Source organism: Pyrgilauda ruficollis, unplaced genomic scaffold (assembly GCF_017590135.1).
Source record: "Pyrgilauda ruficollis isolate IOZ18807 unplaced genomic scaffold, ASM1759013v1 scaffold70, whole genome shotgun sequence".
NCBI classification, from domain to species: Eukaryota; Metazoa; Chordata; class Aves; order Passeriformes; family Passeridae; genus Pyrgilauda; species Pyrgilauda ruficollis.
Genome location: NW_024528822.1, coordinates 1,597,854 through 1,624,858, shown reverse-complemented (window position 1 = coordinate 1,624,858; position 27,005 = coordinate 1,597,854). Strand labels below are relative to the sequence as shown.

The 27,005-nt window shown below is 41.4% G+C and overlaps 3 protein-coding genes across 18 annotated transcripts in view; 2 read left to right on the top strand and 1 right to left on the bottom strand.

Annotated features, from left to right (window-relative positions):
* ARID4B (AT-rich interaction domain 4B) overlaps positions 1-3,064 on the bottom strand; it is an 88,196-nt gene extending 85,132 nt beyond the window's left edge. For all 4 annotated transcript variants that reach the window (XM_041485478.1, XM_041485481.1, XM_041485480.1 and 1 more), the window contains exons 1-2: positions 2,846-3,064; positions 1,674-1,735 (exon numbers count right to left, since the gene is read on the bottom strand). In XM_041485478.1, coding sequence (XP_041341412.1) covers positions 1,674-1,679 — 6 coding nt within the window. In that variant the 5' untranslated portion in view covers positions 1,680-1,735; positions 2,846-3,064. The remainder of the gene's footprint in view (positions 1-1,673; positions 1,736-2,845) is intronic.
* Positions 3,065-3,238: 174 nt separating this feature from the next.
* Positions 3,239-27,005, top strand: part of TBCE (tubulin folding cofactor E) — a 51,029-nt gene continuing 27,262 nt past the window's right edge. For 4 of the 6 annotated variants that reach the window (XR_005956676.1, XM_041485457.1, XM_041485460.1 and 1 more), the window contains exon 1: positions 3,239-3,603. Coding sequence is in view for 4 of the 6 variants with exons in the window: in XM_041485457.1 (XP_041341391.1) it covers positions 3,250-3,603 (354 nt within the window). In the remaining 2 variants the exon portion in view is untranslated. The other 2 variants (XM_041485459.1, XM_041485462.1) reach the window with 2 other exon arrangements.
* GGPS1 (geranylgeranyl diphosphate synthase 1) lies at positions 3,571-25,827 on the top strand. Of its 8 annotated transcripts, none has more exons than XM_041485473.1 (4): positions 3,571-3,603; positions 8,015-8,107; positions 16,912-16,982; positions 20,669-25,827. In XM_041485473.1, exons 2-4 carry the CDS (start codon positions 8,041-8,043, stop codon positions 21,428-21,430), a joined length of 900 nt encoding a protein of 299 aa, XP_041341407.1. In that variant the 5' UTR covers positions 3,571-3,603; positions 8,015-8,040; the 3' UTR covers positions 21,431-25,827. The 8 variants fall into 8 exon arrangements, with proteins under 8 accessions (XP_041341407.1, XP_041341406.1, XP_041341403.1 ...); XM_041485465.1 differs by lacking the exon at positions 3,571-3,603 and adding an exon at positions 4,254-4,281; XM_041485468.1 differs by lacking the exons at positions 3,571-3,603; positions 8,015-8,107 and adding exons at positions 13,146-13,256; positions 14,117-14,726.

The window sequence follows — 27,005 nt, the reverse complement described above, 5'->3', positions numbered from 1 at the left end:
ATTAACAGGTTTTTGTATTTATTACTCTAAATTTAATCATCTGTTATACATTCAATTCAGCCTGAAGTGGATCTGTATCACTGTTTCACAAAACACTTTGCGTTCTACTTGTGATCTGACCTCCTCATGCTCCCAACTGTCTATCTACATATTAATATGGCTCTAAAACCTCAGTATCTGAACCTAATCACTATGGTAACTGTAAGATTTGTTTATATTGAAAAAGCATATTAGAAACCTATGTAAATTTAACTGTCATTTAAATAAGTGGTTTTTCCTTCTGGGGAAAAAAGCTTCCTATACTGCCTCCTATTTATCTTGCTTCCATCTCCAGTATCCCCACCAGGCAATGAGCCACATTTGGAAAGCTCCCTATCATACAACTTCAGCAGCCTGTTGTTGTAAATTCATAAATAGTTTACTTTAATAAGACAGACGTGTGCAGTATTTTATATCTTAGCACTTACTAAAGAAAAATCACAGGGCAATTAAAATGTGATTTTAAAAAAATACTGTCATAAAGTAACCAAAGTAAAAAAAAACACACTAAACCTTTAACAGCTATACAGAAAGACTTCACTGCTCAGCAACTCAGAGCAATCTAGAAATTAAAAGAGTCTATTTCATTTACTATTTCCAGCAGTGAATATAGTACTGGGTGCACATTTTACATAATACTTATTCACAGACAGTAGGCAAAAACTCTGATAGTAGAAGAATCCACATACAGACTGCTCTTTTTTATTAACAAAAACCAAAGAATTGATACATCACAGGTTTGTAACAACTGTTTTTTTATAAGATTTACAGTATTTTTAAATGAGATTTACTGCTGGCCAGCAGGACCAGGAGCTGAATTACACGGGGGAGATGGTAACACGAATGGCAGTTTGAGCGAGACATATCAGCAAAACGGTAAAAAAAAACCCTAACAAACGCCGTTGTTAAAAACTACTTTTAGGTACACAGTTCTTGGCCACACACAGAAGAAATCATTCTATTTCACCAAAACTATCTGTTTTGCTATTTAGCTTGCATAATATACCAAACATAAATAGTCTAGAAAGGTTTAAGAGAAGAAAAATGCATGACAGTGAGGTACATGAATACTACACAGCACCGAGAGGAAAATTAGAACCTGTTTGAAAATCTTTCTGCACCTTACAGCAATCTTTTCACTGCGGAGAATCACTTACTTGCACCCTCCCCGACCACATCGAGATTACTCATTCAACAAAACTCCTACTGACGAATAGAAAGTAAGTAAATCTACCCTCTATTCAAGTAAACAACGTTGTAGAGCCAGCATTTCCCCCACAACGTTACTTTCTCGAGCAGGGTGACTGTGCCCTGCTCCTCCATGAAGCAAGCTCAGCCCAGGCAGCCATGTCCTTATTCTCCTACAAACAATGTTTCTGAAGGAGAACAGCCCCTGTTCGGGGAACTTACAGCTTCCCCCAGCATAACGCGGTGGAGCAAGGCCCGCCCCGCGATCAGCGAACGAGCCAAGGCACCGAAACACGGCAGTGGGGGCGAAGCTGCCCGCAGTCTGGATCTGCACCAGCACCGAGCCTCGCACCGGGGTCGGGACAGATGGACTGACAGATAGGACAGCATTTTTCCATGCAACTCTCCCTCCCTTCTCCTCCCAGGCACACAAGCGAGTGTTTTACCTTCATGATGAGCTCAGGCTGCGGTAAAAGCCTCGATTGTGGCTGAGCGGCCGAGGCTGGACCTGGAATTTAAAACAAAGCGCTAAGGCACCGCACCAGCCGCTCGCACCGGGCGGGGGGAGGGGAGCCAAACATCGGGTGGGGGCGCTGGGCTCCTCCCGAAACTCCCCCTTTCCTTTCCCGGATCCCCCCTTCTCCCGCGGCTCACCCCCTTCCCTCTTTCCTCGGCCGCTGTTTGCCCCCCCGGCTCCCACACGCCGCGGCTTCCCCTACACTCGCTGCCACTGACGCCATTTCTGTCAGAGGAGGAGAAACTTGCCACAACAACAACCCACCCCCGGCTGCCGCGGGAGGGGGAGGCGCCCCGGCCGCCTCCCCGGGGCGCTGCGCCCCCTCCCCGGGCACCGAGCGGCGGGAGGGCACCCGCGGGGGTCCCAGCGCAGAGAACACCCCCTCCTCTTTACCGCGGGGAGAGGGAGAGAGGAAAGAAGGAGGGAGGGAGGCTCTTCCTCCATTGTACGAGGAAGAGTGCCCGTGTGCACGGCGGTGGAGCGGGGTGCCGGGAGCAGTCCCCCCACCCCGACACACACACACACGCTTTTGTAGGGGCTGCGGCTCCGGATCGCGGCGGCTCCTCCTCCCTCCGTCTCCCCCCCTAAATAAAGGAAAGCGCTGACTCCGCCGCAGGAGTTTCGGCAGCAACAGCCGCAACTCCCCGGCTCGGCGCAGCGGGTCCGGGCGGGGGGAGGGAGGGAGAGCAGGCAGGAGGCGGCGGAGGAGGGGAAGAAAAGGAAGAAGAAGAAAAGAAGGGAGCGGGGACGGGGAGGGAGGAAGGGAGGGGGGCGGGGAGAAAGGGGCCCGACCTGCTCGGCGGGGACACGGAGCGTGTGTCTGTGCAAGTGTGGAGGAGGGGGCTCTGTCCCTCCCGGCAGAGGGGCTGGAGAAGAAGCCGCCGGTCCCTCCCCTCGGCCCGCCACTGGGTGTTTGGGATGGGGGGGGAAAGACGAAGCATCGGCGAGTCCCGCCGCAGTCTCGCTACCAGGAGAAAAACAAGCGCCCCCTCCCTCCCTCGCCGCCGCACGCCCGGCCCCGCGCCCCCACGGGGCCCCCCGCCGCCTCCCCCCCCGCCGCCGGCGGGGCACGGGGGCTCCTTCTCCGCTCGGCGCCCTCACCTTTGTTCCGCGGCGACCACCCGCCCGCTACTCCCCCGGCCCGAGGCGGGGGGCACGGAAGGGAACTGGGCGAAGGCTCCTCTCAGCTTCGGGCACCCCCGGCCCCGCTCAACGCTGCTGCAGCGGCTCCGCTGGCGGCGGCCCCGCACGGCGCGCGGAGGGGCCGATCCGTCCTGCGCGGCCCCGGCGGCAGTGACTGCACGGCTCGGTCCCCCTCCCCCTCCCGCACCGATGACTGACTGACGGGCGAACGGGAACGGCCACGCCCCCTTCTCCGCCTCCCCCATTGGGCCGTGTCCCGCAGGGCCCGCCTACCCCGCGGTCCCATTGGCCTTCGTGTCGGAAATACTGACATCATTCTTCTCCACTTCTATGGAAACTGAGACTCGGCGCCGAGGGTGCTCATGGGGAACGCGGTTCTTGCTCAGTGTGAACAGCATTTCCGGCAGGCAGCACTGCTCTGCTCAGTGGACAACAACTCCCAGAGTGCACCGCGCTCGAGGGGCGGGGCACGACAGAGAAGGCTAACGAGACGGGGGCGGGGCCTGCGCGTGCGCGGGCGGCGCTCGGTGGCGCATTTTCCCCCCAGGAGGGGAAGGTGGCGCCCGGCGGGGCGGAAGGAAGGGGGGCGGCGCTCCGCTCTGGGCTCTGCTGCCGCCAGTGCCGCCACTCCCGGAGCGGCGGCTGCTCAGGGGCGGGGTTCCGGCTGCCGGCGGCACCGGCGGAGGAGGAGGCGGCGGCGGCGGCGGCGAGGCGAGGTCGGCTGCCCTGTTAGCTGGCTGTGGCTGGAGGGGGACACTGGGGTCTGGGCGGCGGAGAGGGAGGGGGCGCCCCTCTCGGAGAGGCCGGTCCGAGCCCGGGTGCGGGGGAGCGTGTCCTGCGGCCGCCCCGCCCCGCCCAGGAGGGGCTTGTAGCCTGCCCGGCAAGGGGCCGGGGGAAAGGGGGCCGCCGGTAGTGCTGGGCGGTGCCGGCGGTCGCCGGGGCGGGCGGAGTGACTGACAGAGCACTCCGCGGCCGGGGCTGCGCTGGGCTGGCGGCGGGCGGCGCTTCCCGGCCCTCCCTGGCGGCTGAGCCCGACAGCGCCGATCAGAAAATGGGGGTGGACGGCGGGCGGGGGGAGCGCGGCGTCCTCGGCTCTCGATCTCCTAAAATGGCGCTAAAGAGCTGGGCCCGCTCGTCCTGGGGTGCTGGAGGCAGCTGAAGAGGCTGCGCCTGTCGTGTTGAACTCCGAAAAAAATGAACCTTATTTCCGTCGGTCCGGCTGTGGCGGGAGTTTGGCGGCAGCAACTTCATGTTCTCTGTGAAACATGAGTTTTAGCCGCGTAACGCAGCGCTCCAGCTGCGGTCGTGGGTTTTGCCGACTCATCTTCTGTCTTCGGGTCAGCGCGCAGCTCAGAGACCCTCCCCGTCTGCGTGCCGAGACTTTGGCGGCCAAGGTATTGTTCTAGGGCTTCTGTAGCATTCGTGCTCATTTTTTTTTTTTTTTTTTTGAAATCCCCATTAAAATGGAACTATGATCACGGGAGCAGTATGCTCGTGTCGTTCTGGCGTTACTGTTGGAGTGGCGCTATGGAAAGCTGTTGTTTACTTAGCTGTATCTTCAGGGAAAATGAGTGGTCTGCGATTGCCCTTCCACCTGTGGGAAGCTTGTCCGCCCACAGCTTGAATGCGAGGTGTTGTTCGGTGTCAGCCTGGGAGGGATTATAAACGCGACTCTGCTAATTAGAATGGGAATGTGGACTAGTGTCCCAGTTGCATTTGGATTAAGACTTCTGGTAGTCTCTGAAACAGTAGGTATTCACTATGTTTTCTGTGTATTCCTTTTGAAACTCTCCTTCTCACTCCTACCTGCCTGCTCCCCCTGTCTGGGGCTTCTTCCCCCACACTGGTTACAACGAAGCCAGTGTCTCAGTGCACTAAATTCTGTGATGGAGCTGATTTGAGAACTTTCTGAATGGTTCATTGTATACTGGAGCTTTTTGTTTCTTTGGTAGTTGTCTCTTATTTTCTCTGTAATTGCAGAATGACTGCAGCCCCTGAGGATACTTTTTAAAATACCATCTGTATGTTTAACCTGGACTATTTCAGACTATTATATTCCCCCTATTTGGGAATAGAAGAAGGGTCTGCAGAGTGGAATGGAACAGGGTCGCCTGAGAAGCTGTTTTGCAAAGTTCCAGAGGGAAACTTTTTCTTGACATTTGACCTAGAGTTAATCATCATTAATCATCAACTTTCATCCTCTCTACAAAGAGGATCTAGACTCAGATCATAGCTTTAGAGTAGTTCCACAGTATGGAGGCCCACGTCACCATCTTATCCTAGTGTTACGTGTGTTTCCAAAGAGGTCATCAGAGATAAGGTTTGATGGAGTCCAAAAAACAACTGTTTGGGCTCTCTCTTGTGTGTGACTGTTCTTTATGCCTATGTGAAGAAATAACTGGAAAATTAACTTTGTAATCCATATGAATTGAAATGCAGCAAGTTTGTGTGCTGGTTTAAAAGGTGAAATGGCCTTAACTGCTTTAATCCTATGAATAAGCATAGATGTAATCAATTCTTGCACTTTTACTAACAAAAGCCTTTTCGTTGCCTTTCATTTATTGTTTAACTGCTGGCTTTTACTTTTTAGTGGGAGATGGTGACTTGAGATCTTGTGTGTAAATCACTGAGAAGTGTAACTTCCATAACAAATTGGTCAGTCACCTCAGCAGGAAACCCTTAATATCAAGCATTTCCCAAGTGTGCTGTATGTGATAATTTTGTGCAAAGAGCAATAATGTTACACATCTGGTATCATGGTATTTTTTCTTAGAGGCTTTTGTAATGAATTTCGTTTACATGTTTATTTATCGAGAGTCCCTTTCTATGTATAAGTTTGGGGGAGGTTCTGTTCACTGTTTATATGCCAGTGAGTGTGTTAAATGTGTAGCTGTCTGATGAATAATCAGGGTTGTTTTTTTTTTTTTTTTTTCCCTTGCTGGGGAATTACCTAGAATTTCATTTAATGGTAGAATAGTAGTATGGAAAATTTTAATTATATTTGTTTGTGATTAGTTACTTTTGTTCATTAGATCTTTTTTGCCTTTTAATAAAAAAAAAAAAAAAAGAACTTTTGTACTTGTGGCAAAAAGTACCTGACTTATATTCTGCTGATATTTAGTATTTCAGGTGAACTCCTACTAGTTTTGTGCAGAAAGATGCAAATAATTAGGTTGATGCTGTACAATACTAATGAATTTCAAGTTAGTTGGGGATTCTGAATATTGACTTTGTTCCTTACAGATGAGCAAGAGACCTAATTCCCTGAGGGAAGAGGAAGAGCTTTAACATTTACCTCTAAGCAAGAGCTTTTATAGGAGAGCACTTCCAATCCCAGCATCTCTTCTCAGCCTAGCTGGATAGCTATGCACTTTCAATTCTATCACTGTCTGTGTGGCTTTTTGACAAATAATAGTCACAGGGGAGCTGTTAGGTTGATAGCATATCCTTATATCTATCTCCACCAGATTCTTTCTGCTTGAAACATCTGGGAGTAGACTGAAAATCTTTGATTTTACCTCCTCACTGAAGTCCTTTGAGACTTACTCCTTATATGTAAGGGTACAGTTTGACAGCTGCCTCTTTGTGGCAGTGCGGGTTGAAAGTACTTCAGTTACAACAACAAGCTGGCAACAAAATAAGGAGTCAAGGGTGTCAAATCTGATTTTGATTAGTGTGTAGCCTGACCTCTAATTGTGCTGGCACATCATGGATAGGATGGAGAGGCTGTACTTCTTATCACTGCCAAGAAAATATGCGAAGCTTTCCCAAAAGGCGCAGCCTTACAAGCATTTTGTTGACAACTATATTTGGTTAAATAGCCTTTCTTGCCCCTGAAGTGCCAATACGTTTGATGAACACACAGAGAGAAGCAAATAAAGGAGTTGATCTATACCTAAACTTGAAAATAGTTATTAACACAGATCAGTTGCTCAAGTACAGACTGCTACAAATGCTTGTGATATGGAAGGTGGGAATGGGCATAGACAGGAACTGATTGAGCTATACTCTCCCAGCTTCTTGTGCACCTGCTCCCTGGCAGAGCTTGGGAAACCGAAGAGTCCTTTACTTGCAGTGAGCATTATTTAGCAACAACCGAAGCATTAGTGTGTTATTAACAGTACTCTTACACCGAGTCCAAAACAGCGCTACAGCAGCTACTAGGAGGAAAATTAGCTCTATTCTAGCCAAAATTGGGACATTAATTTACATAACTATTCACTTGCTCCAGGAGGAAAGAAATAAATCCTTTGCAGGATACTAGCAAAGTATCTGAGAAGTGATGCTGAAGTAGCATGAGACTTTATGCTACTGCTGCACTTCCTGTCTTAAAACTACATGAGAAGAATTGTTTTGAGTTGCTGCATCCGCAGTGCAGTAAGGAAGGCTAGAGGTGAAAGGATAGTAAATCTATCGCAGAAAACAGTCTGAAAAAACAATGCAGATGGAGATGACCTAAAGTATGTGAATTGAAGCTAATCTGTAGAAAATTGTTGATATCTGTAGGCCCTGGATCCTAAAAGATAATTCATAAGAGCCTATTACATTTATGGTGTATGGGAAAGTGTGTAGCTCTGTCTGTATGCTTGAATGGTGGTAGAAAAATGGTATATTTCTATTTTAACTTATAATAAAAGAATGAGGAATTACAGCAAAAGACTGAAGCTAGTATTCTATTTCTTTAGGTTGCCTTGGTCTGAGATGTATTTTCTGCTCTTAAGACATTTCCACTTTTGGAATGTCTAATGTATGGAGAAAGCATTTAGTGAGATCTAATCAGATTAGTCGTGTGAGATTTTGTATGAGTGTCTTTAAAGATTTGTAATGGAGCTTTGGTAAAGTTTTAAATACTTCATCACCTAAGCAATCTGCTATACACAAAAAAAGTAAACAAAATCTAGGAGTTGGCTCAAACTTCATGATTGATTAGAGAAAACTGTATTTAGCAGGTGTTATATGTGTTTCTTTGGCAAATGACATCTGGAAACCTTTTATATATTGAAGGTGTCATGCACAAAATTGGAGTATTTGCACCTAACCTGTAAGTCAGCTGATATTTTAGTTGTCTGCATCTACTACTTACAAATTTTTAAATTTAAATACGGTTAATAACACTTTCTTTAACAGTGAACTACATCTTGGGAAATAAAGAAATGGATGGGATGGATGAAACATCTAAAAGAATCCTAGAGCCATACCAGTATTTGCTTCAATTACCAGGCAAGTTTCTTTGTATTGTGTTGTTTTGAAATATCAAAATTGTTTTTATAGCAACTTTTGTCTTGGGAAGTAGAAGCCGAGAAGTTTTTCTATGCTTGATTTGTGGATTGAAAAATAATAAAAAGTAATACTTTTCAGTGTTTCTCTTTTACTTGTTCTTTTCTTCCTCTTATGGAACCACCTTTTTTTTTTTTGTGAGATTGGTACAATAACTCTTGTGTCTGTAGTAATATTGTCATATTAATATTGCAATTCAGTTACTCTGTTCTCCAGAGTAGCCGACTTGCTGCTTTTAAAAACTGATAAAGGCTAGTATTGAAGACTTGATCCTGGTTTTAAACTCAGGGCTGATATTTTGTTATTTCATTGCTTGCTGTACTGAACTCAGTGGGTTGTGGGTTTTCTTTTGATTGAGGGGGAGGGGTGTTGTTTGAGGGGTTTTTGTTTGGTTAGAGTACTTTGGGAGGTTTTTTTGGGGTGTTTTTTTTGTTTGTTTAGTTGGTTGTTTTTGTTTTGGGGTGGTTTTTTTGGGTTTTCATTAACCCGTTCCTCTTGTGTAATTTGTTCTCCTTGGTGTGTGTAGAGACAGGTGCTCTTATGACCAATTTCAGCTGTCCATATTCATGGCTTGTTTCACCTGTCAGAGGTTAAGCCAGTCCTTGTGTAGTATCAGGTCACCAGCAATACATTTACATGAAGTTTTCAGTCTTTAACAGTATAGCAGAATTCAGGAGGCAGTTTGAAAGCAAGCTGCTGTATGGATGTGCCCCTTGGAATCCTCTTCAACTAAACAATCAGATTGCTCTGACTTTTATTTGTACACCTAAAGTGTAAGAAACGCCATAGAGGCTATCAAAGTGACTAATTTTGTAAAAATAGTGGCAGAACAAATTTGTCATTGGAACTACTGCATAAATGCCTGATTGCCCTCTGTCCAGCTTATATTGCATGCTGAAGGAGTTAAGGAAGATACAAAATTTGGGTAAATATTAAGGAAATATTTCTGATCAAAATTATATCTGACCAGGGAAGAAGACCTTCTGCCTAGACAAGTAGCATTATAAATCACAGGTAGAGTACTAAGTGGCTTTTGCACATCTGCAGCCAGAGCTGTATATCAGTAGGGTGGGTCCTCTGAGTCCTAATTCATTATACCTGAGTATAATGAATTTTGTTATTAACTTCTACAAATATCCAGGATTTTCTTGACAACATTAGTGATTTCATTTGAATTGGCAGTTAGCACCAGGTTAAAAACTAAGAAAAGGAAAGAATTTGGCAGTTGAATGCCTTTTTAATGCCAGAAGGCTTGTTTCCCATTTCCTCATGTGTACTCCTTTTGGCTATGTTGAACTGGGTGGTGGGCTTTCTAGAGAACTCCCTTGAGAATGAGTCTGTGATATTACAGAGAGCTTTCTAAGCCCTGGTCCTGAAAAAATTTGTTTTCCTCAAACATAATCTTTAAATCTACTTTTTATTTTATTAGATTATCTCTTTAACCAAGGAATGTTGCAACACCTCTACATCTTTAGCTGCTAATTATTTTTAAAGCTATTGTAGATACCAGAAAGAAAAGCTCAGCTTCCTAGTAGGAAATATACAGCACCCAAAAAGTGCCCCAGAATCTTCTATAGGCAAAATAGCTCTTCAGGTACCTTTCACTTTAAATGATGCATCTAGAATATATGTTTAACCTTCCCACGTTGATTCCTGTGGCTAAATTTCTTTACTTTGTGAGTTTACCTGTAATAACTCTCTGCTAGTGGCTTATGTAACACTACACTTGCTGGCAGTACAAGTGTGTTATATCCTGTCCTGCTAAAGTATCATAAATCTGATAGTGCACTTTGCCATGTTGATTTCTTGTTAATTTAGTGTATGTTTTGGGGAAGGTGAGAGACAGATACACTGCTCTCTATGCAGTAGTGGTGGTGTGATCAAAAGAAAACTTCTCTTAAACTAGGCCAGTAAAAGTGGCGTACCTGTGGGAAGCTTGTACTGAGTAACAGGTGAGGTAGTGAGGGTTCCCCATCATAAATAAACTGTGTTTACTGTGTTTGAAACACTGGCTTTGCCTAAGGTCAGCTATGCCAGGTACAGATCAGTAGGAACCAGTTACATGTGTGAATCTTGGGAGTCAGTGTGAGTACCAGTGCTCAGTAAGGGTGGGAAAAATGAGCTTATAGATGCTGTTTCTACCTAGAGTGGAGCTCAAATGAGATGCCCGAGCTAATACAGCAGGCTCTTGTTGAAAGAGGCAGTTTCATTCCATCCACTTAGCCTCTGGCAGTGTTCTCCTGCTGCTTAACTTGTGCCAGTTCTCAACTTGCTAATCAAATTATTAGGTGGTATCAATCACCTAACCTGTTAAAAACTTGCCTGGTTAATCTCCTGTCTTGTTAGTGAGCAGGCACAACGATAGGAACAAGAAGCTGTTTCTCTGTTGGATCAGTTTGAGCTCTGAGGGGCTTTGCACAAAGCTTGGCTGAGTGTCAAATACGTACACTATTGCTCTACAGTAGTCCTGTTTCTTATCTTGAAAGGCTAGTTAAACTCTCCAAGCAGTTTAGTAACCTATGGTTGAATGAATGTAGATACATATCAAAGTTTGCATAAAAAGGGATTGTATAACTGTATTAAGGTTGGTAGCAGGGAAGGAAAAAATACTGCTAATGTTGTCAATAGTATAAGAACACAAATTTTTACAACTCTTGAGTATTAACCACTTAGTAGAGGAGATTGATTACTCTGTTTCCCTTTGCTGAAATAAGACTTTTAATGGTAACAGCCTTGTGGTGATACTTAAAGTAACCTTGTATATTTCTTTGACCTCCAACAGCACTAGGATAGGGAAGCTGCTAGGCTTAAGGTATTTTTAGTATGGTGCTATTTTAACTGCTAGTATGGTAATTAATGTTTTGTGTGGTAATTAATGTTTATCCTTTCTTGAGCAGAAATTGTTGCTTGGGAGAACATAGATTGTGAAACAGTAACTTTTCTTGTAAAATCTCGTTATAGTGGAACTTTGCCATACTAGTTTTTAGCAATGTTCTACTTAATCTAGTATTTTGTCATTTAGTATCATAAAGTGCAGGAGTGCCTTTCATACATTCTGTTGAGGTTTGTCTCAAAAATTACTTGAAAGAGTCACCATGTGTGTGAATTAAGAGTCTGAATTAACAGCAGTAGCTGATATTGTAGCACTAAGGAGTATATGGAATTTCAGTTGTCATATAACTGATATGGTTAATAGCTTGCTGTTGAAAGGGGCAGATTTTGATCCCATTCATGACTGTGCATCTTCCCATTCTTGTCCTGCTGGTCTTGACCGCAGTCTTTCCTGGTCTTGTTTAGCAAGCTGAACAGTCAAGACTGGCTTTGTTGTTCAGCTTTTTCTGCTGGGTTGTTGAACTTGATCAGCCTGGTGAGGGAATTAAGCCCCACAGGCCATGATCCCTACCACTGGCACAACTACCCTTGGCACATCAGAGGCCTCTGCTTGGGCCAAGTTCCTGAGGGAGGCTGCACCTCTCGAGATTGAGCTGCAGGGATGCCTGGTGGCACCTGCTAGCTGGAATCAAGCAATGTCCCTGCTCCTAAAGTTGTGTAGTTGTGCAAAACCTGTGTCACCAAGCAAAGAAATGGTGGAAGTGGGTCAGCAGGCTTGCACAGCATCATGAGTAACAAAAATTACAAGACTCTACAGATTCAAGAATCTGAAGCCTCCAGGTATATTGACAGGAGGGCAGAAATAGTCTCTTCATATCAGGTTGGGAAATCGATACTCCCGCAATGGTGAAGGCTGGTGGCCTCTGACACCAGGAGGGAGATGCCTGTTCCTTGAACAGATGTGCAGTTGCCAAATAGGTTCAGAGCACTGAAAGAAGACACATGGCTGGAAGCTCTTTCTAGGCCTTTTATAACCTAAATGATTCTATGGTTTTATATGACTAAGCATTAGAACAGCGCCTGGGGCAGCAGCAAGTGGTGAGACTGAGCAGATAGTGGGGAGACTGACTCCTGTAGGGAATAGAGGCTTCCACATGTTGTTTTGTGTTAGGGAGGTTTGCTGCTTCTAGATACCCCTGATAGGGATGTGAGGGAAGGATTGCCAAGGTGTGTTTCACCTTTAAAATACTTAACCTTAAAGCTCTTCTACTTGAACACTAATGGATGTAGTAAGGGGGTGCCTGAAGCTTATTCAGCAAGACTATGTGGCCTTTAGAATGAGGGCCAAGGCCACAGGAAGCCAGGTGGATCTTCTGTGTGATCCTCAACCCCCTTCTCACCATCAGGAGGAATAAACAGATACTGCCTGTCTACAGCTAGTTAGTTTCACAGCTCATGCTGATAGCAGAGCTTTGGCTCTTATGGCCTTGAGACCTCCTTTGCAGAGCAAGGACTACCAAGAGGGGATAGCATCCACCTGTTCAAATCAGGGCAAAAGTAGAGATTACAGTAAAAAAAAATGACTACACACAATCAAGTAAGGAATTAGTGAACTTGCAAAAAAAGCATATAGGCTGATTTGAGCAAGACACTTAGTAATCTACAGATCAGATCTGAAGGCAAATCATCCCAGCACTCCAACAAGAAAGTACAAACAGAACTTGATAGGGTAAGCTCTTTCTTTGCTTTTTCTGGGGATCTGCAGGACTGGATGCTTCTCTGAAGTGCCGTTATACAGATGCATGCGTTATTGGGAGTAAAAGGGAGGAGGTAGAGTTTGGATGCAACTGTAGGGCAATAATTGTATTGCGGTATAAACACACAGCTAGAGTGCTGCAATGGATGGATGTGGATGGCCTAGGAAGACAATCTGGGGTGGCAAGGAATGGGAGTTGCATTTTATGTGAAAGAACAGTTGAATTGCATGGAGTTTTACCTTTAGTCAGTTGAGCCTGTTGAGAACTTATGGGTTAAGTTTTGAGGGCAGATCAATAGGGGTGACATTGTAGTAGGTGTTTGCTATAGACCCCCTAAGAGGGAAGAAGCTGATGAGACCTTCAGACAACTGCAAAATGCTTAATATTTACAGGTGCTGATTCTTATGAGAGTTACCTTACAGTGTGGTAGAAGAAGCATCACAGCAGGACACAGGCAGTCCAGGAGGTTTCTGGAATGAATTGATGACCTCTTGCTAACACAGGTGACCACGGCGCTGATGTAAGAAGGCATTATGCTCGACTTCCACTTAAAGAGAAGGGAGAATTGGTTAGGACATTAAGACTGGAGGCAACCTTAGTTGCAGTGACCATGGGATGGTGACATTCAGGATTGTGTGAAGGAGCAAGGCACAAATCAGGATCACAGTGCTGGACTAGTTAACCCTATTTTGAGCAGAGGAGTTATGCTAGAGAATTCTGTCAATGACCTTAATCAGGCACAAGTAGCTGCACAGGTTAAAAGTGTATGTGCCTGCTCTCTGCCTGTCTTCATGCAGTTAACTTATGCTGTTTGTAGTATTCTTGTAGCTGCTTGGAAAGGTCTGCCTAGGGACTTCGTCCATTTAGTTTTAATCCATCAGAGGATGCAGCTAAATGTGCAAGTGTACAATACAGCTGAGATAATAAAAGAGCTTTCTTCCTCCAGAAGGGCAATGCCCCTTCCCCTGATCCTCAGCATATCCTGCTCACCTTGTACTGATTGTGGCAGATCCACTGCATAAGCTGACTCAGTACATAAAGCTGGCAGAAAGCTAACCTAGCAAAATGCTGTGTTCTCTGCTGGGCTAATGAGTTGAATTAGCTGTAATGGGGGCTAGGTTAATAGTCCCTCTGCTCTTTCCCATGCTGTTCTAGCCCTTTCATGAGCCCTCTCTGTAAGTGGGGTGCTGTCTTCAGGGCATAATTTGTGGTTACTTGAATACAGTAAGAGTGAAACAGTATTAACCAGGAGCCTGTCCAGAATGGTGGTCTGTAGTTTTTGGGTCTGTGCTCTATCATAAGAACAAGTGTGTATATAAAGAGTAAGTTGGCTGATTTTTTTCCTTTTTTTTTTTTCCTTTAGATGAGAAGCATCTCATCTGAAGAGGAGGAGGGAATGTCCTCAATACAACATCTTTAATCTAACTTGATATTTGTTTGGAGGATAAAGCTTTAACATTCTTAGCCGTAAAAGGAATTTCTCACTATTTTTCTCACCTTCTCCACCCAGCATTACTAAGGAGAAAAGCTTTCCATAGTTGCTGTTTGATTTGGATAATAATTTGGGATCTTAGGCAAATTAAACCAAATGCGTTTAGTAGAACTTTGATAAAAGCTTGGTGCAGTAATGTCTATTATTGTAGCTCTATACAGTAGGTAGAGCTTCTAATTTTGGATGTTAGACCTCTATTCTTCAGTTTTACAATAGCCTACTTAGAATAATTAACAGAGTGGTGGAATGTGACAGTGAAGAAAGTGGATAATTCTGGCAGTGCTCCTTTTAATTTTGTCCTAGTATCCCTGTATTGTTGTCTTGTCTAGTTTGGGGAGAGGAGGGATGTGGCTAGGAATGGAGTCTTCTGCATCCAGGCTTTAGAGACCAGTCTTGGAGGGGTTTGGTCTTTTGCCACCACAATATGGCTGCAGGCATAAATTGTGTGTACAGAAAATCATTGTACTATCGCACAGACCAGGTAAGATTTACTTCAGAATCAGATAAAATAGTATTAATGTAGCAATAATGTTCCCTTAGAATACAAGTAAATCTGCATCTATAAAAGGAAAAATAAATGTCTCACTATACAGGTAGTGTTTTTTCCTTGAATAGTCAGTGTCTAGGAAACCTTGCTAGTCAGGGTAGACAAGTCTAACAATGCAAATGCTGTCTGTACCAAGGAACTGAAGTGGCTTAATCCTTTGTGCATGTTATAATCCATTTAGAGTGTATGGTAGTAGTCAAGTTCCTCATGATGAAATAATGCTTGTTGCTGAACATCCAGCATTCTTTAAGTGTATTTTCTAGGAAACACATTCAGAAAAACAGAATTAGCTGCCCAGTATAAAAAGAAAAAGCAGGTGTTGTCTGTATCTAAGTAATTTAGAGGAGAATAAACAACTATAGATAAGTTATAGATAAGGTACAGTTCCTTAATGTGGTATTCTCTGACTGGTTTTTGTTACGAATATGGTGAAATGCTTGTTAATCCTTAACTGTATGGTAAGCCATACAGTTTGGCAAATATTTGTAACAGTTATTCTCAAGGAGAGACAAAACAATCCTTCCCTTCTGGAGAAAGCTGTTAGTGTTTAAAACTGAGCACAGACAACAGAAATGGAGAAAACAAGCCAATGTCATTGCATGTCCAGGTAAGAATGCCTGTTCACATGTGGCAGAAGCAGAGGACAGAGCTCCTGGGGGGAAAAAGAGGACCATTTTGTTAATCTTGTCTAGTGGGGACCAGAAGATGGTGGTGACAGGAAGCAGTGGAAATCATTGAGAACTGAGACAAAAAGTGCAGACGTCTGATCCAGGGAGGAAGATTATCACCCTTGCTACAGAGCCCAACCCACAAAGCTATTGCTTACCTGGTGGTGACTTAATTAGAAGGGGAAAAATTCTCAGTCCAGTTTCTCCAGGGTCTGTCACTGCAAGTGAATTTACCCATACTTATTACTCTGTTCTGTATATGCTGGCTACACAGTCATAGAGAAGCCTTAGGGAGAGATTCGAATGTTGACATTTCTTTGGTCCTATGGGCAAGACGGAATTATCAACATGAGGACTAGTATTGCAGAATATCTCAGTTATGTCTCAGCACATCTTGAGTCGAGTAATATGGGTTCCATGGGTGTCTGTGTTGCACTTGCTTTGAAGTTTATTTAAAGCTTTTTCCAAATGCTTGTTTATGTGAGCTATATGTACAAAACTGTTTTTGTAAACCTGTATTGCAGTTATTCCAAGATATAATACATAGCTGAGCTTCTCAAAGTTCAGAGCAGAATTGTCTCAGTGTGGATAAGGGATGACTTTATTTCATATTGAACATGACTAGATGCTGAATAGATATTTGTACATGAAAACCAGCAAATTACCAAAGAAAGTAGACATCAATAATGTATAGGCATAAGGTTAACTTCTATTGAAATTCACTCTGTCATGTAGAAGGTATCTGGATTGAACAGAACAACTTGTTTTAACACTAAACTTGGTCATTTGATGTTGTCTTTAATTCCTATGAAACAGGATGACTGCCTGGCTCCAACAAAGTAGATTTTACCAAAGCAGACCAAATCCTATTTGTAGGTAGATTTCCTGGATAGAAGATAAATATCTGAATTCTTGGAAAGTTCTGTTGTGCTCAGAATGTTCTGTTCAGATTTTTGTTTAGAGTTATTTAGTAAGTATATGAAATGTCACTTTCCTGTTTTACGAATTAGCAAGTAAAGAATAGTTCTACAGGAGAAGGACCTAAAATTGACAGAAATAGCTATTCAACAAATACCCATACTTTCAACTAATAATGAATCATAATTGAAACTTTTTAATCTTAAAATTAACATGCCTTGCAAACTAGCTGATCTGTATAGGCTACCAACATGGTCAGGATCCCTTACTAATTAAATTGTGAAAACGAAATATAGTAACCTGTAAATCGGTGCTTTAAATATGCCTGTGAAGTGTTTAAAACTGAAACTGCCGCTACTTGATGTTTATTCAATAAAGAAACAAGCGATGCACTGATATATTTTCCACTTTTGTGTTGTCACACTGATCAGTTTTTTTAATTGGGTCTCAAATCAGCTATAGTTAAGACAAACTATTGTGCCTAATAGAGAACTCTATTATTTTTATAAATGCCTATAATATTTTTATTGTAGGTAAGCAAGTGAGAACCAAACTGTCCCAGGCCTTTAATCACTGGCTGAATGTTCCGGAAGATAAAATACAGGTACTGGCTAATTATTTTTAAAAGGTTGTTATCTTTCTTCCAAGACCACTGGTAACAGATGATTCTCTTACATAGCATAAATTATCAGAAATCTTAAATGCACTAATTTCTGAATATAAAGTGAACTTTCAGGAAAACAACTTCAGTGCAAAGTTTTTACTGTGATGCAACACTAAAGAAATTTTTTCCATGTCTTACTAGAATAGTTACTTCTTTCCAAGTGTGTTCAACATTTGAAGTTGTAGATAAGTAGCTATCATTGTTACCCACTTAACATAACTCAGTTATTAACACTGAGTTTTTAATAACTTACAAAACAAGCTAGACAGTTACCTTGTAGAATTCACAAGTATAGTGTTTGAAAATAAAATCTTGAGATTTTGATACAAGAATATCAAAGCCAGCAATTAAATCAACATTAAAAACCTAAAACTGAGAGGGATGTATCATATAGTCTGCAGTCCTTACTTTCTAATGAGAAGGATTATCTAGGAATTCTGATTGTCTTTTCTCTTGGACAAAGTGTGCAGGATGCATGGCTATGTATTTAAACACTGTGGCTTTTCAAATGGAAAGTTATCCTTCTTTTTAGGTTAGACTGCAGTTTTGTTAAACTGGTACAGAGTGTCCAAAATATTTTCTGTCCAAGGCAATGTAAGGAAGCAATATAATTGGTTGTGGTTTTTGACACCCTGGTCCTTTGTTACTTCTGCCAACAATTAATGAAATTATCTTTAGAGTTTGTGAAGGATCATTTTTAGGGTGGCTTACAAGTGACACTTCATAGCTCTCAAGCAGCAAAGTGATTTGAGTGGTTTAAGAGGCTGCATTTCATAATCTAGGAACTCTTCCATTTTTCAGCCTGTCTGTGTAACTGTCTAGCAGAATTTATTCTGTCTTTTAGCTAGACACATCTTACCCTTTGTTCTCAGACAAGCATCCAAATGAAACAAATAATATAGCAACCTGTATATTGTATGTATGGGTTTAATCTAATATCACAGATAAGAATTCAGATTGGAAGAAGCCTCTGGAAGTTATCTAGGACAACGCTATACTTAAAGCAGAGCTTGCTCTGTAGCTACTTGAGGCTTCTGGCAGCCCTGTTGAGTTTTGAAAATCTGGTGATGGGGTTTCTGCAGCTTCCCAAGGCCTGTCTTCTCATGCCGAACCCCTTTCATTATAACAAAACCTTCCATTTTATTCAACTAGCGGGTTTTTATATTGCAATCTGACTGTTGCTTCCTGCTCTTTTGCTGGGCACCCGTGACATTGTGGTCCATTTTTTAGTGCTAATAGTAAACCAAAGCTGCAGTGCCTCTGTGTGAACAGAAGTTACCAGTTCTGTCACTTTAAACTGATGATTGTGTAACTGCTATTGAGAACTTGGACCACTCGTTTTGATTATCTTTATGAAGAAAACCAATGCTTTAATGTCTCCTTTACTCCTAAGTTGGTTGTTATGGGAAGAAAAAACAAGAGCCTGTCATCTTTTAGTCGTCATCATGATGCAATTATTGCAGCTTTTATGCATTTTAGTACTAATTTTAATAACTAAGGATGGCTGAAGTCTGAAGGAGCACTTCTGGTCATCTTTTTGACATCTCTCTTTATCTTCATAAGATGTCCCCTGTGTCTAACAGCCTGATTAATTTCCAGCTATTTATATTTCCTTTATTAAAAATCTGAATTCTGGCATTCATTCTGGGACTTTTTTCTTACCTTAGATTATTTGACTTTGTGTATTTTATTTAAATTATACAAATGAGGCTATGTTCCTTGGTAGTTTATTTTACTGTTAACTACCACTGTTTCACCTTTTGCCCCAACCAAGTGATCTCTTCCCCCAACACTTACTGAATTTCTAGTTCCCTTTTGGTGCTGTACTGAAACACTTCAACTTGTTGAATTAGAGAACACTCAGTTTGTCAGGTGAACTTCTTTCTGAGAAGGCACTGAAATGGCCTAGCAAGAGTCAAGCAAATTTTAAAGCTACTGCAGATAAGGAGGTAGAAGAAACCTGTGTGTTGGACTGATAGTGCAGCAGATACTGATTAGATAGATGTAGGTTGTAAGAAAACGTAGCACCCTGTACTGGGTCTTCAGCTTTCATTATGGAGACCAGTCTTTTCATTTTCTAAGGCTACTTCCTGATGTCTTCTAAAATAAGCTTTTTCTCATATCTGAACTGTTTCACATCTTTCCTTCACCTTTGAAGCACTTTTGACACTATCTTCGGTTCACAAGGTAACTTGATGGAAACACAGAGTCAGGAAACACTGTTTCCTTTACACCTTAGGTATGGAAGCTGCAAGAGGTCATGAAATTGACAGTGATATGAAATAGGTTAGAAAGAGAAGTACGAGAATAAACTTATCCAATGAATTCACAGAACACAGGGAAACATTCCTGATAGTACTGAGAATGAGATAATGGACCAAAAAAAATAGGTGTGTAGAGTTGCCTTCAGTAAGTACACTATCCTTTGATTCATGAGTGTTTAAGTAGGTCGTTCTTGCAATTGTATCTTGGGAAAGGGATTAAATTCCTGGGGTTTGAGTTTTAATCTTTGGGGCAATGTTCACTGAACACCCGGTGGCTTGGTGCTCAAGAAAATGCTTACAGCAAAGTCCTTATTTTGTCCCACAGCACACACCAAATAGGACCATACTAGATATTTGCCTCTATGTTATGGTGGTCTTAGTATTTTTTAACATTTGTTTTGATGAATTTTGACTGACTATAATGTTTGTAGCTAAGGAGTGTAATTGGTTCATTAGCTTTAAAATCATATCTTAATCAGATGTGTTTTACAGTGAGTTTATATGGTGTGCACTTTTATGAGCTTAAATTTATTTCCATTTAAGCAGGTGCTGAATATACCTGTTGCTTGTGTGGCAGCTGTGGAATAAAAGCAGCATATAGTATTAATAATCCTGTTTTTTTCTGGAGTTGTTAAGGTTCTGTTCTACTCAAAGTAGTCAGCTACAAACCTAATGTTAGGAGCAGTTTATTGCACACCTCAGGTGGTGTGTGTGATACTAGTCTTTTAGTAACAAGCAGAGTGTAGGAAGCTTCTCAAAAGAAATTGTGTCTGTTGTCTTTCTGCCAAGAATTTTCCGAATTTTCAGAGGGAGTAGTCTGTCCTTTAAGAGGTCAGTACTGAATATAACCACACAAAGTGTGGGAAAAGAAAGATGAACTCTCTACTTATAAAAACCTGGTTCACAAGAGAAATGTGATAATGGGTGATACCTGACACTCTCAAGAACTGTCTTTGGGAGATTTCCGGTTTGTAAATCTAAACATTTCAAAACACTGTGTTTCTTTTATTTTCCCCTAGTCATGTTTCTAATATCAGTTATTCCATAACTCCTAGACAATGGCTTGTTTTAGAACTGTAGTAACAGTGAAGAGGAGCATGCAAGTAGAAGCACTTCAGGGAGTAAAATTAACTTTGAATCTGCAAACATTACACACAAGACTGTGTGATCCAGGACTTAGAGCAAACTGGATGGTGAAGAGAAGCATAAATCTGTACTAACAGTAAAGGCAAGTTGCCTAAAGAGGAACCTCAGTGATAGAGAATATAGTTCTTTAAAACATTATCCATTTTAAATATAGTTTTGCAAAATTCATGGTTAAATTATAGTGACAGACTTAACACTTTTCTCTTCTTGTAATAGGTTATCATTGAAGTGACAGAGATGTTGCACAATGCAAGTCTACTTGTGGATGATATTGAAGATAACTCAAAGCTACGACGGGGCTTTCCAGTGGCACACAGTATCTATGGAATTCCATCTGTAATCAACTGTGCTAATTATGTTTATTTTCTTGGCTTAGAGAAGGTTTTAACCCTTGATCATCCAGATGCTGTTAAAGTTTTTACCCGTCAACTTCTGGAACTCCATAAAGGTCAAGGCTTGGATATTTACTGGAGGGATACTTACACGTGTCCTACAGAGGCTGAGTATAAAGCAATGGTACTGCAAAAGACAGGCGGTCTCTTCGGATTAGCTGTAGGCCTCATGCAACTGTTCTCAAATTATAAAAAAGACTTAAAGCCACTTCTTAACACACTTGGTCTCTTCTTCCAAATAAGAGATGACTATGCCAACTTACACTCCAAAGAATATAGCGAGAACAAGAGTTTTTGTGAAGACTTAACTGAGGGCAAGTTCTCATTCCCAACCATTCATGCAATTTGGTCAAGACCTGAAAGTACTCAGGTGCAAAACATTTTACGTCAAAGGACAGAGAACATAGATATAAAAAAGTACTGTGTACATTACCTTGAAAATGTTGGTTCCTTTGAGTACACTCGGAATACATTGAAAGAGCTTGAATCTGAAGCCTATAAACAAATTGAATCACTTGGGGGTAACCCTGAGCTTGTAGCACTAGTTCAACAGCTGAGCAAAATGTTCAAAGAAACTGAAAATTAAAAAATTGACTTCTGGGTGTGGATTAAAACTCTTTTGAAAATGGCAGAATAACCAGATGGAGAGCTGTGATAATCAGTCTTATGTAAAACTTTCTCTTGTAGCCATGTTACAGAAATTACTGTTAAAAATATCTAGTCATTGAGTTTTGAAATATATACCTTATTATCTCTGAAGTCTTAACTGTAACTGCTTACAGTTGGTTTTGTTAAAGCATATGTACTAGAACTAAAACAAGTTTTGAATCTAAGTGTAATAGTCTTGACAGAATCACAGGCATTATTTCATACCTAAAACTCTCACGCCCCTAACCAGGCTATGATAGGATTTTGGTTGAAATTCTGTGTTAAATTAAATCAGGCTGACATGTGTATATTATGCATTTTAAACAATGCTCTTGTAAACCAAAATTTGTGTTTAAAAACAAGTTGGTACTTGCAACCACAATGCACATAAAATGGTGTGATATTTTTAAGTTTGACTTGTGAAGATCAAGTGGATCAGTTTACTATGTCCTAGAGTGAATATCCTACCAGCTTCTCTGGATATTTTCAGGGGAATGTGAATTATGAAAGATACCATTTCGTATGCAAATAAGACATGCTCAGTCTGAAATTGTGACTTGATAAAGATTTTGCAGTACCTTAGAGAAAAGATTTCATCACATCAATGAAGTGTAAATTTGCTGCTGATTCCAGCTCTGCAGTGAGTAAATTTGCTCACCTGGTTTCAGATTTTGAATTTGTCAAATATTCTGTAGCCAGAAACTTAAATCTATGCATTAGAGCTCATATATGTAAGTGCAAATAGCAACATAATGAGCTGCTATTAGAAATGGAAAGGAATTCATACCAGGTAACTTTAGGACACCATAACTGGTGCAGATCTCTTTAATCTCTGCTTATAATTGAGGGGCTTCTCCAAGACTTTATTCATAATTCATATTCATTCCTGTCCTGAATTGCTGTCTGGAGGCATGTTCTGTATCTCTCCAAAGAGACAAGAGCTGTAATTTTTTTCTTAAAACAAAGTACAGTATCTTGTTTTACAAGCTACAATACCACTTCAGTTTTGTTAATTGCTTAAATAGAGCTTTAAAATTATAGACATACCAAAATAGAACTGGGACTGAGAGCAAGATTTAGGGGTGGGGCTGATAAGTAGCAAAGTTCTCTGCTCAGATATATATAAGTATAAATATATATATATAAATGTTAATAAAATGTAAGCAGAGATGTTTGGTTTTTTCTTGTCTAGGCTGGCTTTAATCAGGTTCCGTTCCCTTAGTATTCACAGGTATATTAAGCTTTGCCTTGGGGTAGCAAGGTAATGGTTTGGATCAAAGGTAGGACTGGAGCTATAAGCTGTGCTGTTAGCTCAAGCATACTCTGAAATGGACAGAGAAGCTTGGCTTCTGATGGCTAAAGGATAGTTTTATGCAGGTGTTAATTTACTGCACCTGGAAAACAGGGAGAGCTATGATCTCAGCCCACTGAGAAAACTAACTGGAGAAGGTTGCTGTAATGTTTTCCCTGGGCAGCCTTAATATCTTTCTGAAAGTGATCAAACATGACAAAATTGAGGATGACTGCTTTCAGTCTGAAATATTATGTAGTTATGGATGATAGCCTGTCCCTTTTACCTGCATGCTGAGGAGAAATCTTTGTCTGATTGGACACTGAATAATAGGCTTTTCACTGAATGGACCTGGTTGCCAGGACTGAATAGCTTAAATTTGGGGAAAGGTATCTTTAATGTTAATAAAAGAGAATTGTAATTCATTTTTCGTAATTTGCAGTGCTTAGTAAGCCTGTAAATTTTTAATGTGTTATGTGAAAATAGTCTGCAGCAAATTACATTTATTTTGTGCCATGTCTTGGAAGTGTCTAAGCACTGTTGCAGTTAATGTTGAATAGGAAAAAGCACTGAAAAGATTGTTGTCAGGAGAATCTCCTAGTCTTACTGTGAAATGTATCCTTGTGCCTGTTAGGATATTGTAACTGCAACACAATGCAAAGTGCACTTAGTGCAGTTTCGTTTCTGTTCTGTTGCTGGATGTAAACAGTTCTGTATAACCAAAGTGAAGTAGCTTTTCTTACTGTTTGTATAAAGCTTTTCTACCATCTGAGATTTCTGCTATGTCGTTGCTCCTTTTTTTCATTCTGGCAATTCACCCCAGTATTTATTCTAATTCTATATCTTATAGCATGTGCCTTCATTAGGAGTAGGTACATGGATGTTTTCCAGTTGCAGACCATTTAAACCACAAATAGGTAAGAAGGGAACAGTTGGTCCAGCTTTCTTTTCCCAGGTTACAAGAAGCCATGCAGCTCTGTCTTACTTTTCTGCCTTCAAGGTGTTTGATGTCGGTATTCAAAGCATATGCTGAAGGCATATCTGGAAAGGCCCACAAGTAGAGCATTGTTGCTCTTCACTTAGGTTAGGATAAAAGGATTGTGAGAGCTTTTCTTGATGTATTCAGGAGTCGGAAGAGGCTGGGATATTTCCCCTTCATCTGTTAACCTGGTAGAGCATCTTTAAGTACTAAATGCCAGTAGCAATGATGTCCCTTAGTCAAGGTAGATTTTATATTTGGTGCCATAAGATCAGTCTGTGCATTTTCATCAATATCCTCCAATGTTAACAATGGTTAAGTGATGCTCCTGAGGTTAAGCAGTGTTAAGAAAAACCCTTCTTTAAAGCAGCATGGGAGTTCTTGTGACTGCACAATTAGTTGTGTGAGTGCCCCTCTGTTGCTATGCCTCCCACAACACAGGGAGTAGGGATTTTTCCTGATCTTCATAAAATATGCACTGTTGTAGTATGGCAATCCAATTTGCAAGTGGAGGTGCCCACGGGGAAACAAAGGGGATGCTGATTTCAATGTCAGTCCCTTTGAGCCAGAATCATTCCCCTTATCTTCCTGCCATTGCCAGCAAGTTGTACTTTGATCAGGTTATCGGTGCATTTCCTGGGGATTTAGTTCTTGCAGTTCATATTAAGAGAAATGCAAATACTTATCAGTCTGGAGCATTCCCCACTACCTCAGCAGTCCTCACTACCAAAAGTAGTCTGTTTTCTGATTTTGTGCTTGCTTGGATGTAAATGAGTGCTGTCACCTGTCTTAGAGTAGCCAGCCATTGGATGGGATATCTGTCTTTGCTTTTTCATAGGCTTATGTTTATCCTGTCAATTATGATGAAAATTGCACTATTTCGAGACTTTCCGGAGGAGACAGCTTTCTCCTCTCCTTTTGAACTTGGGCTGTTTAGGTACCCACTCAGAGCAACTTTGTGTGTATCAGCCAGTTGTTGATACAAGCAACATAGAAATGTTAGTGTGAAAGAAACTGTTGGGTGTTCTTTATGTTTTTGATTTTTTTTGTGAATTGTTTCTGCTTTTTTGTTAGTTTTGTTCATCTGGCTACGTGTGCTATGGAAATTTCCTATATTAATGGCCGTTTTCCTCAGTTACTGTTAAAATGCTAGCAAGGTATAAAAACATGCAGTTTGTGAGGGGGTTTGCATTTCTCATGTAAAACTGGTTTGAACTTTAATATGCCTTTATCACTGAATTGGGCCAGGCTTTTATTCATGTGCCATATGGGCATCTGTTGCTCTTCTTTGTCCCATCTTCATCATTTTACATTTCAGATTTGGTATTTACTATGCTCTTTCTATTATTTGCTCAGTACTTTCACTGTAATTCTTTCACCTATGTTTCTATTCTGCTCTTAATATCAAGCACACAGTACCATCAAACTCGGTTTTGATCCTGGACAAACTTAATAGTCTGGGTCTACTTTTGAAATGTTGAATCTTGGCTCATCATTTGCCTTCACAAAGTAATCCAAGATTAATCCAAGATTTTCTGCAACCTCAAAATGCCTGAAACTTTTTTTCCCAGGAAGCTAAAGTCTGTAACGTCTTATATGACCATAAATTATTTTTGTCTCATGTAGGTTGAGCTACTTTCCCTGCCCTACTTGTTTGCTTTCAAGATCTATTTTGCTTTGGTGTTAATGCCTGTTAGGTCTTTTTATGAATGAACTTAACTCACTAACCCTGAGGGAGAGAAGTTAATTTTTGTCCAGGTTAATGAATTATCCCACTCAGCAAGAGCCTGATGAAAGCCAGAGCTGGCAGGTGGACAAAGGCCAAGGAAAGGATTTCAGAATAAGAAAACTCATTTTTGCCTCCTGAGGCTGCCTCATGTAATTTTGCCTTCTTTTACAGAATTTACTCAACTTAGTTATGAAAATCTAAAGTATGTGGTTAGTTTCTCTGAGCTTCCCAAATAGACTGTGAGAGATACTTAAGTTAAAAATTATTTATTCTGATAATTATTTATGTAACTTGCATATATCATCTAAAGATTTTATTAAAGGTACAGATAAAAGAGTACATTGTTTCATTACTTTATTTTTCTCTTAACAATTTTTCTGTTCTTGAAGTCAGGGAAACCTAATCTGCCATGTGCCTATTTGAGTTGATTGCTACCTCACATTAACATCCTTCCTGAAAAAAGTTTTATCATAGCTGAGCATCAGTGTTCAACCTTTTCTGCAGTACTTATTTTAAAATTACTTCAGAGGCACCTTGTTGAGGTGTGGCTAGGAATAATCCATGATTCATCAACTCACTTGAAGCATATAATCTGCAAAACTTCTAATAAAGATGCAGGTTAAACTACATTAACCCTGATAGTGTTCCTCACCTGTATTCCCTATGGAACAAGTACGTTCTTAGTTAACCTACTGAAAAGGTATTTACTGATTATCTCTGTTTAGTACAGCATAGAGAACCATGGGAGATACACCAAGAAGGCCTAATGTGACACTTCTAGGGAAAGCACTACAAAACCTGACATGAATTTGTGGAGAAGACTAACTCTGAGGTGAAGGGAAATCATAGATAATTATGTGCTTTTGAGCTCCAGGAAAATGCTCGACTCATTGGTATACCAATTACATGCTGACAGTTTAGTAGCTGCATCATCTCTTGCGCACAGTAGGTCATTTTCACTCCCTTCATAATGCTTCAGTTGCTATTTCTAGAGCATGTAGTGTGAGCTGCTTAATCACTCGGTAATTACTGAAGTCTGTATAATGGCAAATGCATACATTTTGTTTATGTATTTTGAAATACATAAAAACTCTCCTATTCTCTTGTGATCTCTGCTCTTCCACAGAGAACTTCTGTTGGCTGAGGGAGCATAATCTTTCAGTGGCTGGAGTTATTAAAACCAGGCTGACACCAAGCCTGTGTGAACAGATTGGAGGGGGAAAAGGTTTGCAAGGAAAAAAACCTTGAAGTTCTTTAAAAGTAGAATTTCCTTTAATTGCAGAGTTACTATATGAAGCATGGAACTAACTCAAACGGTTTTCCTGTGGTTTTGACTGAAGAACCTGTAGCCAACTGCTTTATTTTTGGGGTGGGATGGAATGTACAGGTCAAAGTAAAAGCCATACAGAGGAATTGTCATTGCTATTCACAGAAGTGTAAAAACTCTGCTATAAACCTAATCTCTTACCTTTTACACCAACCAGCATGAATGTTCAATAAATGCAGAAGCTAAA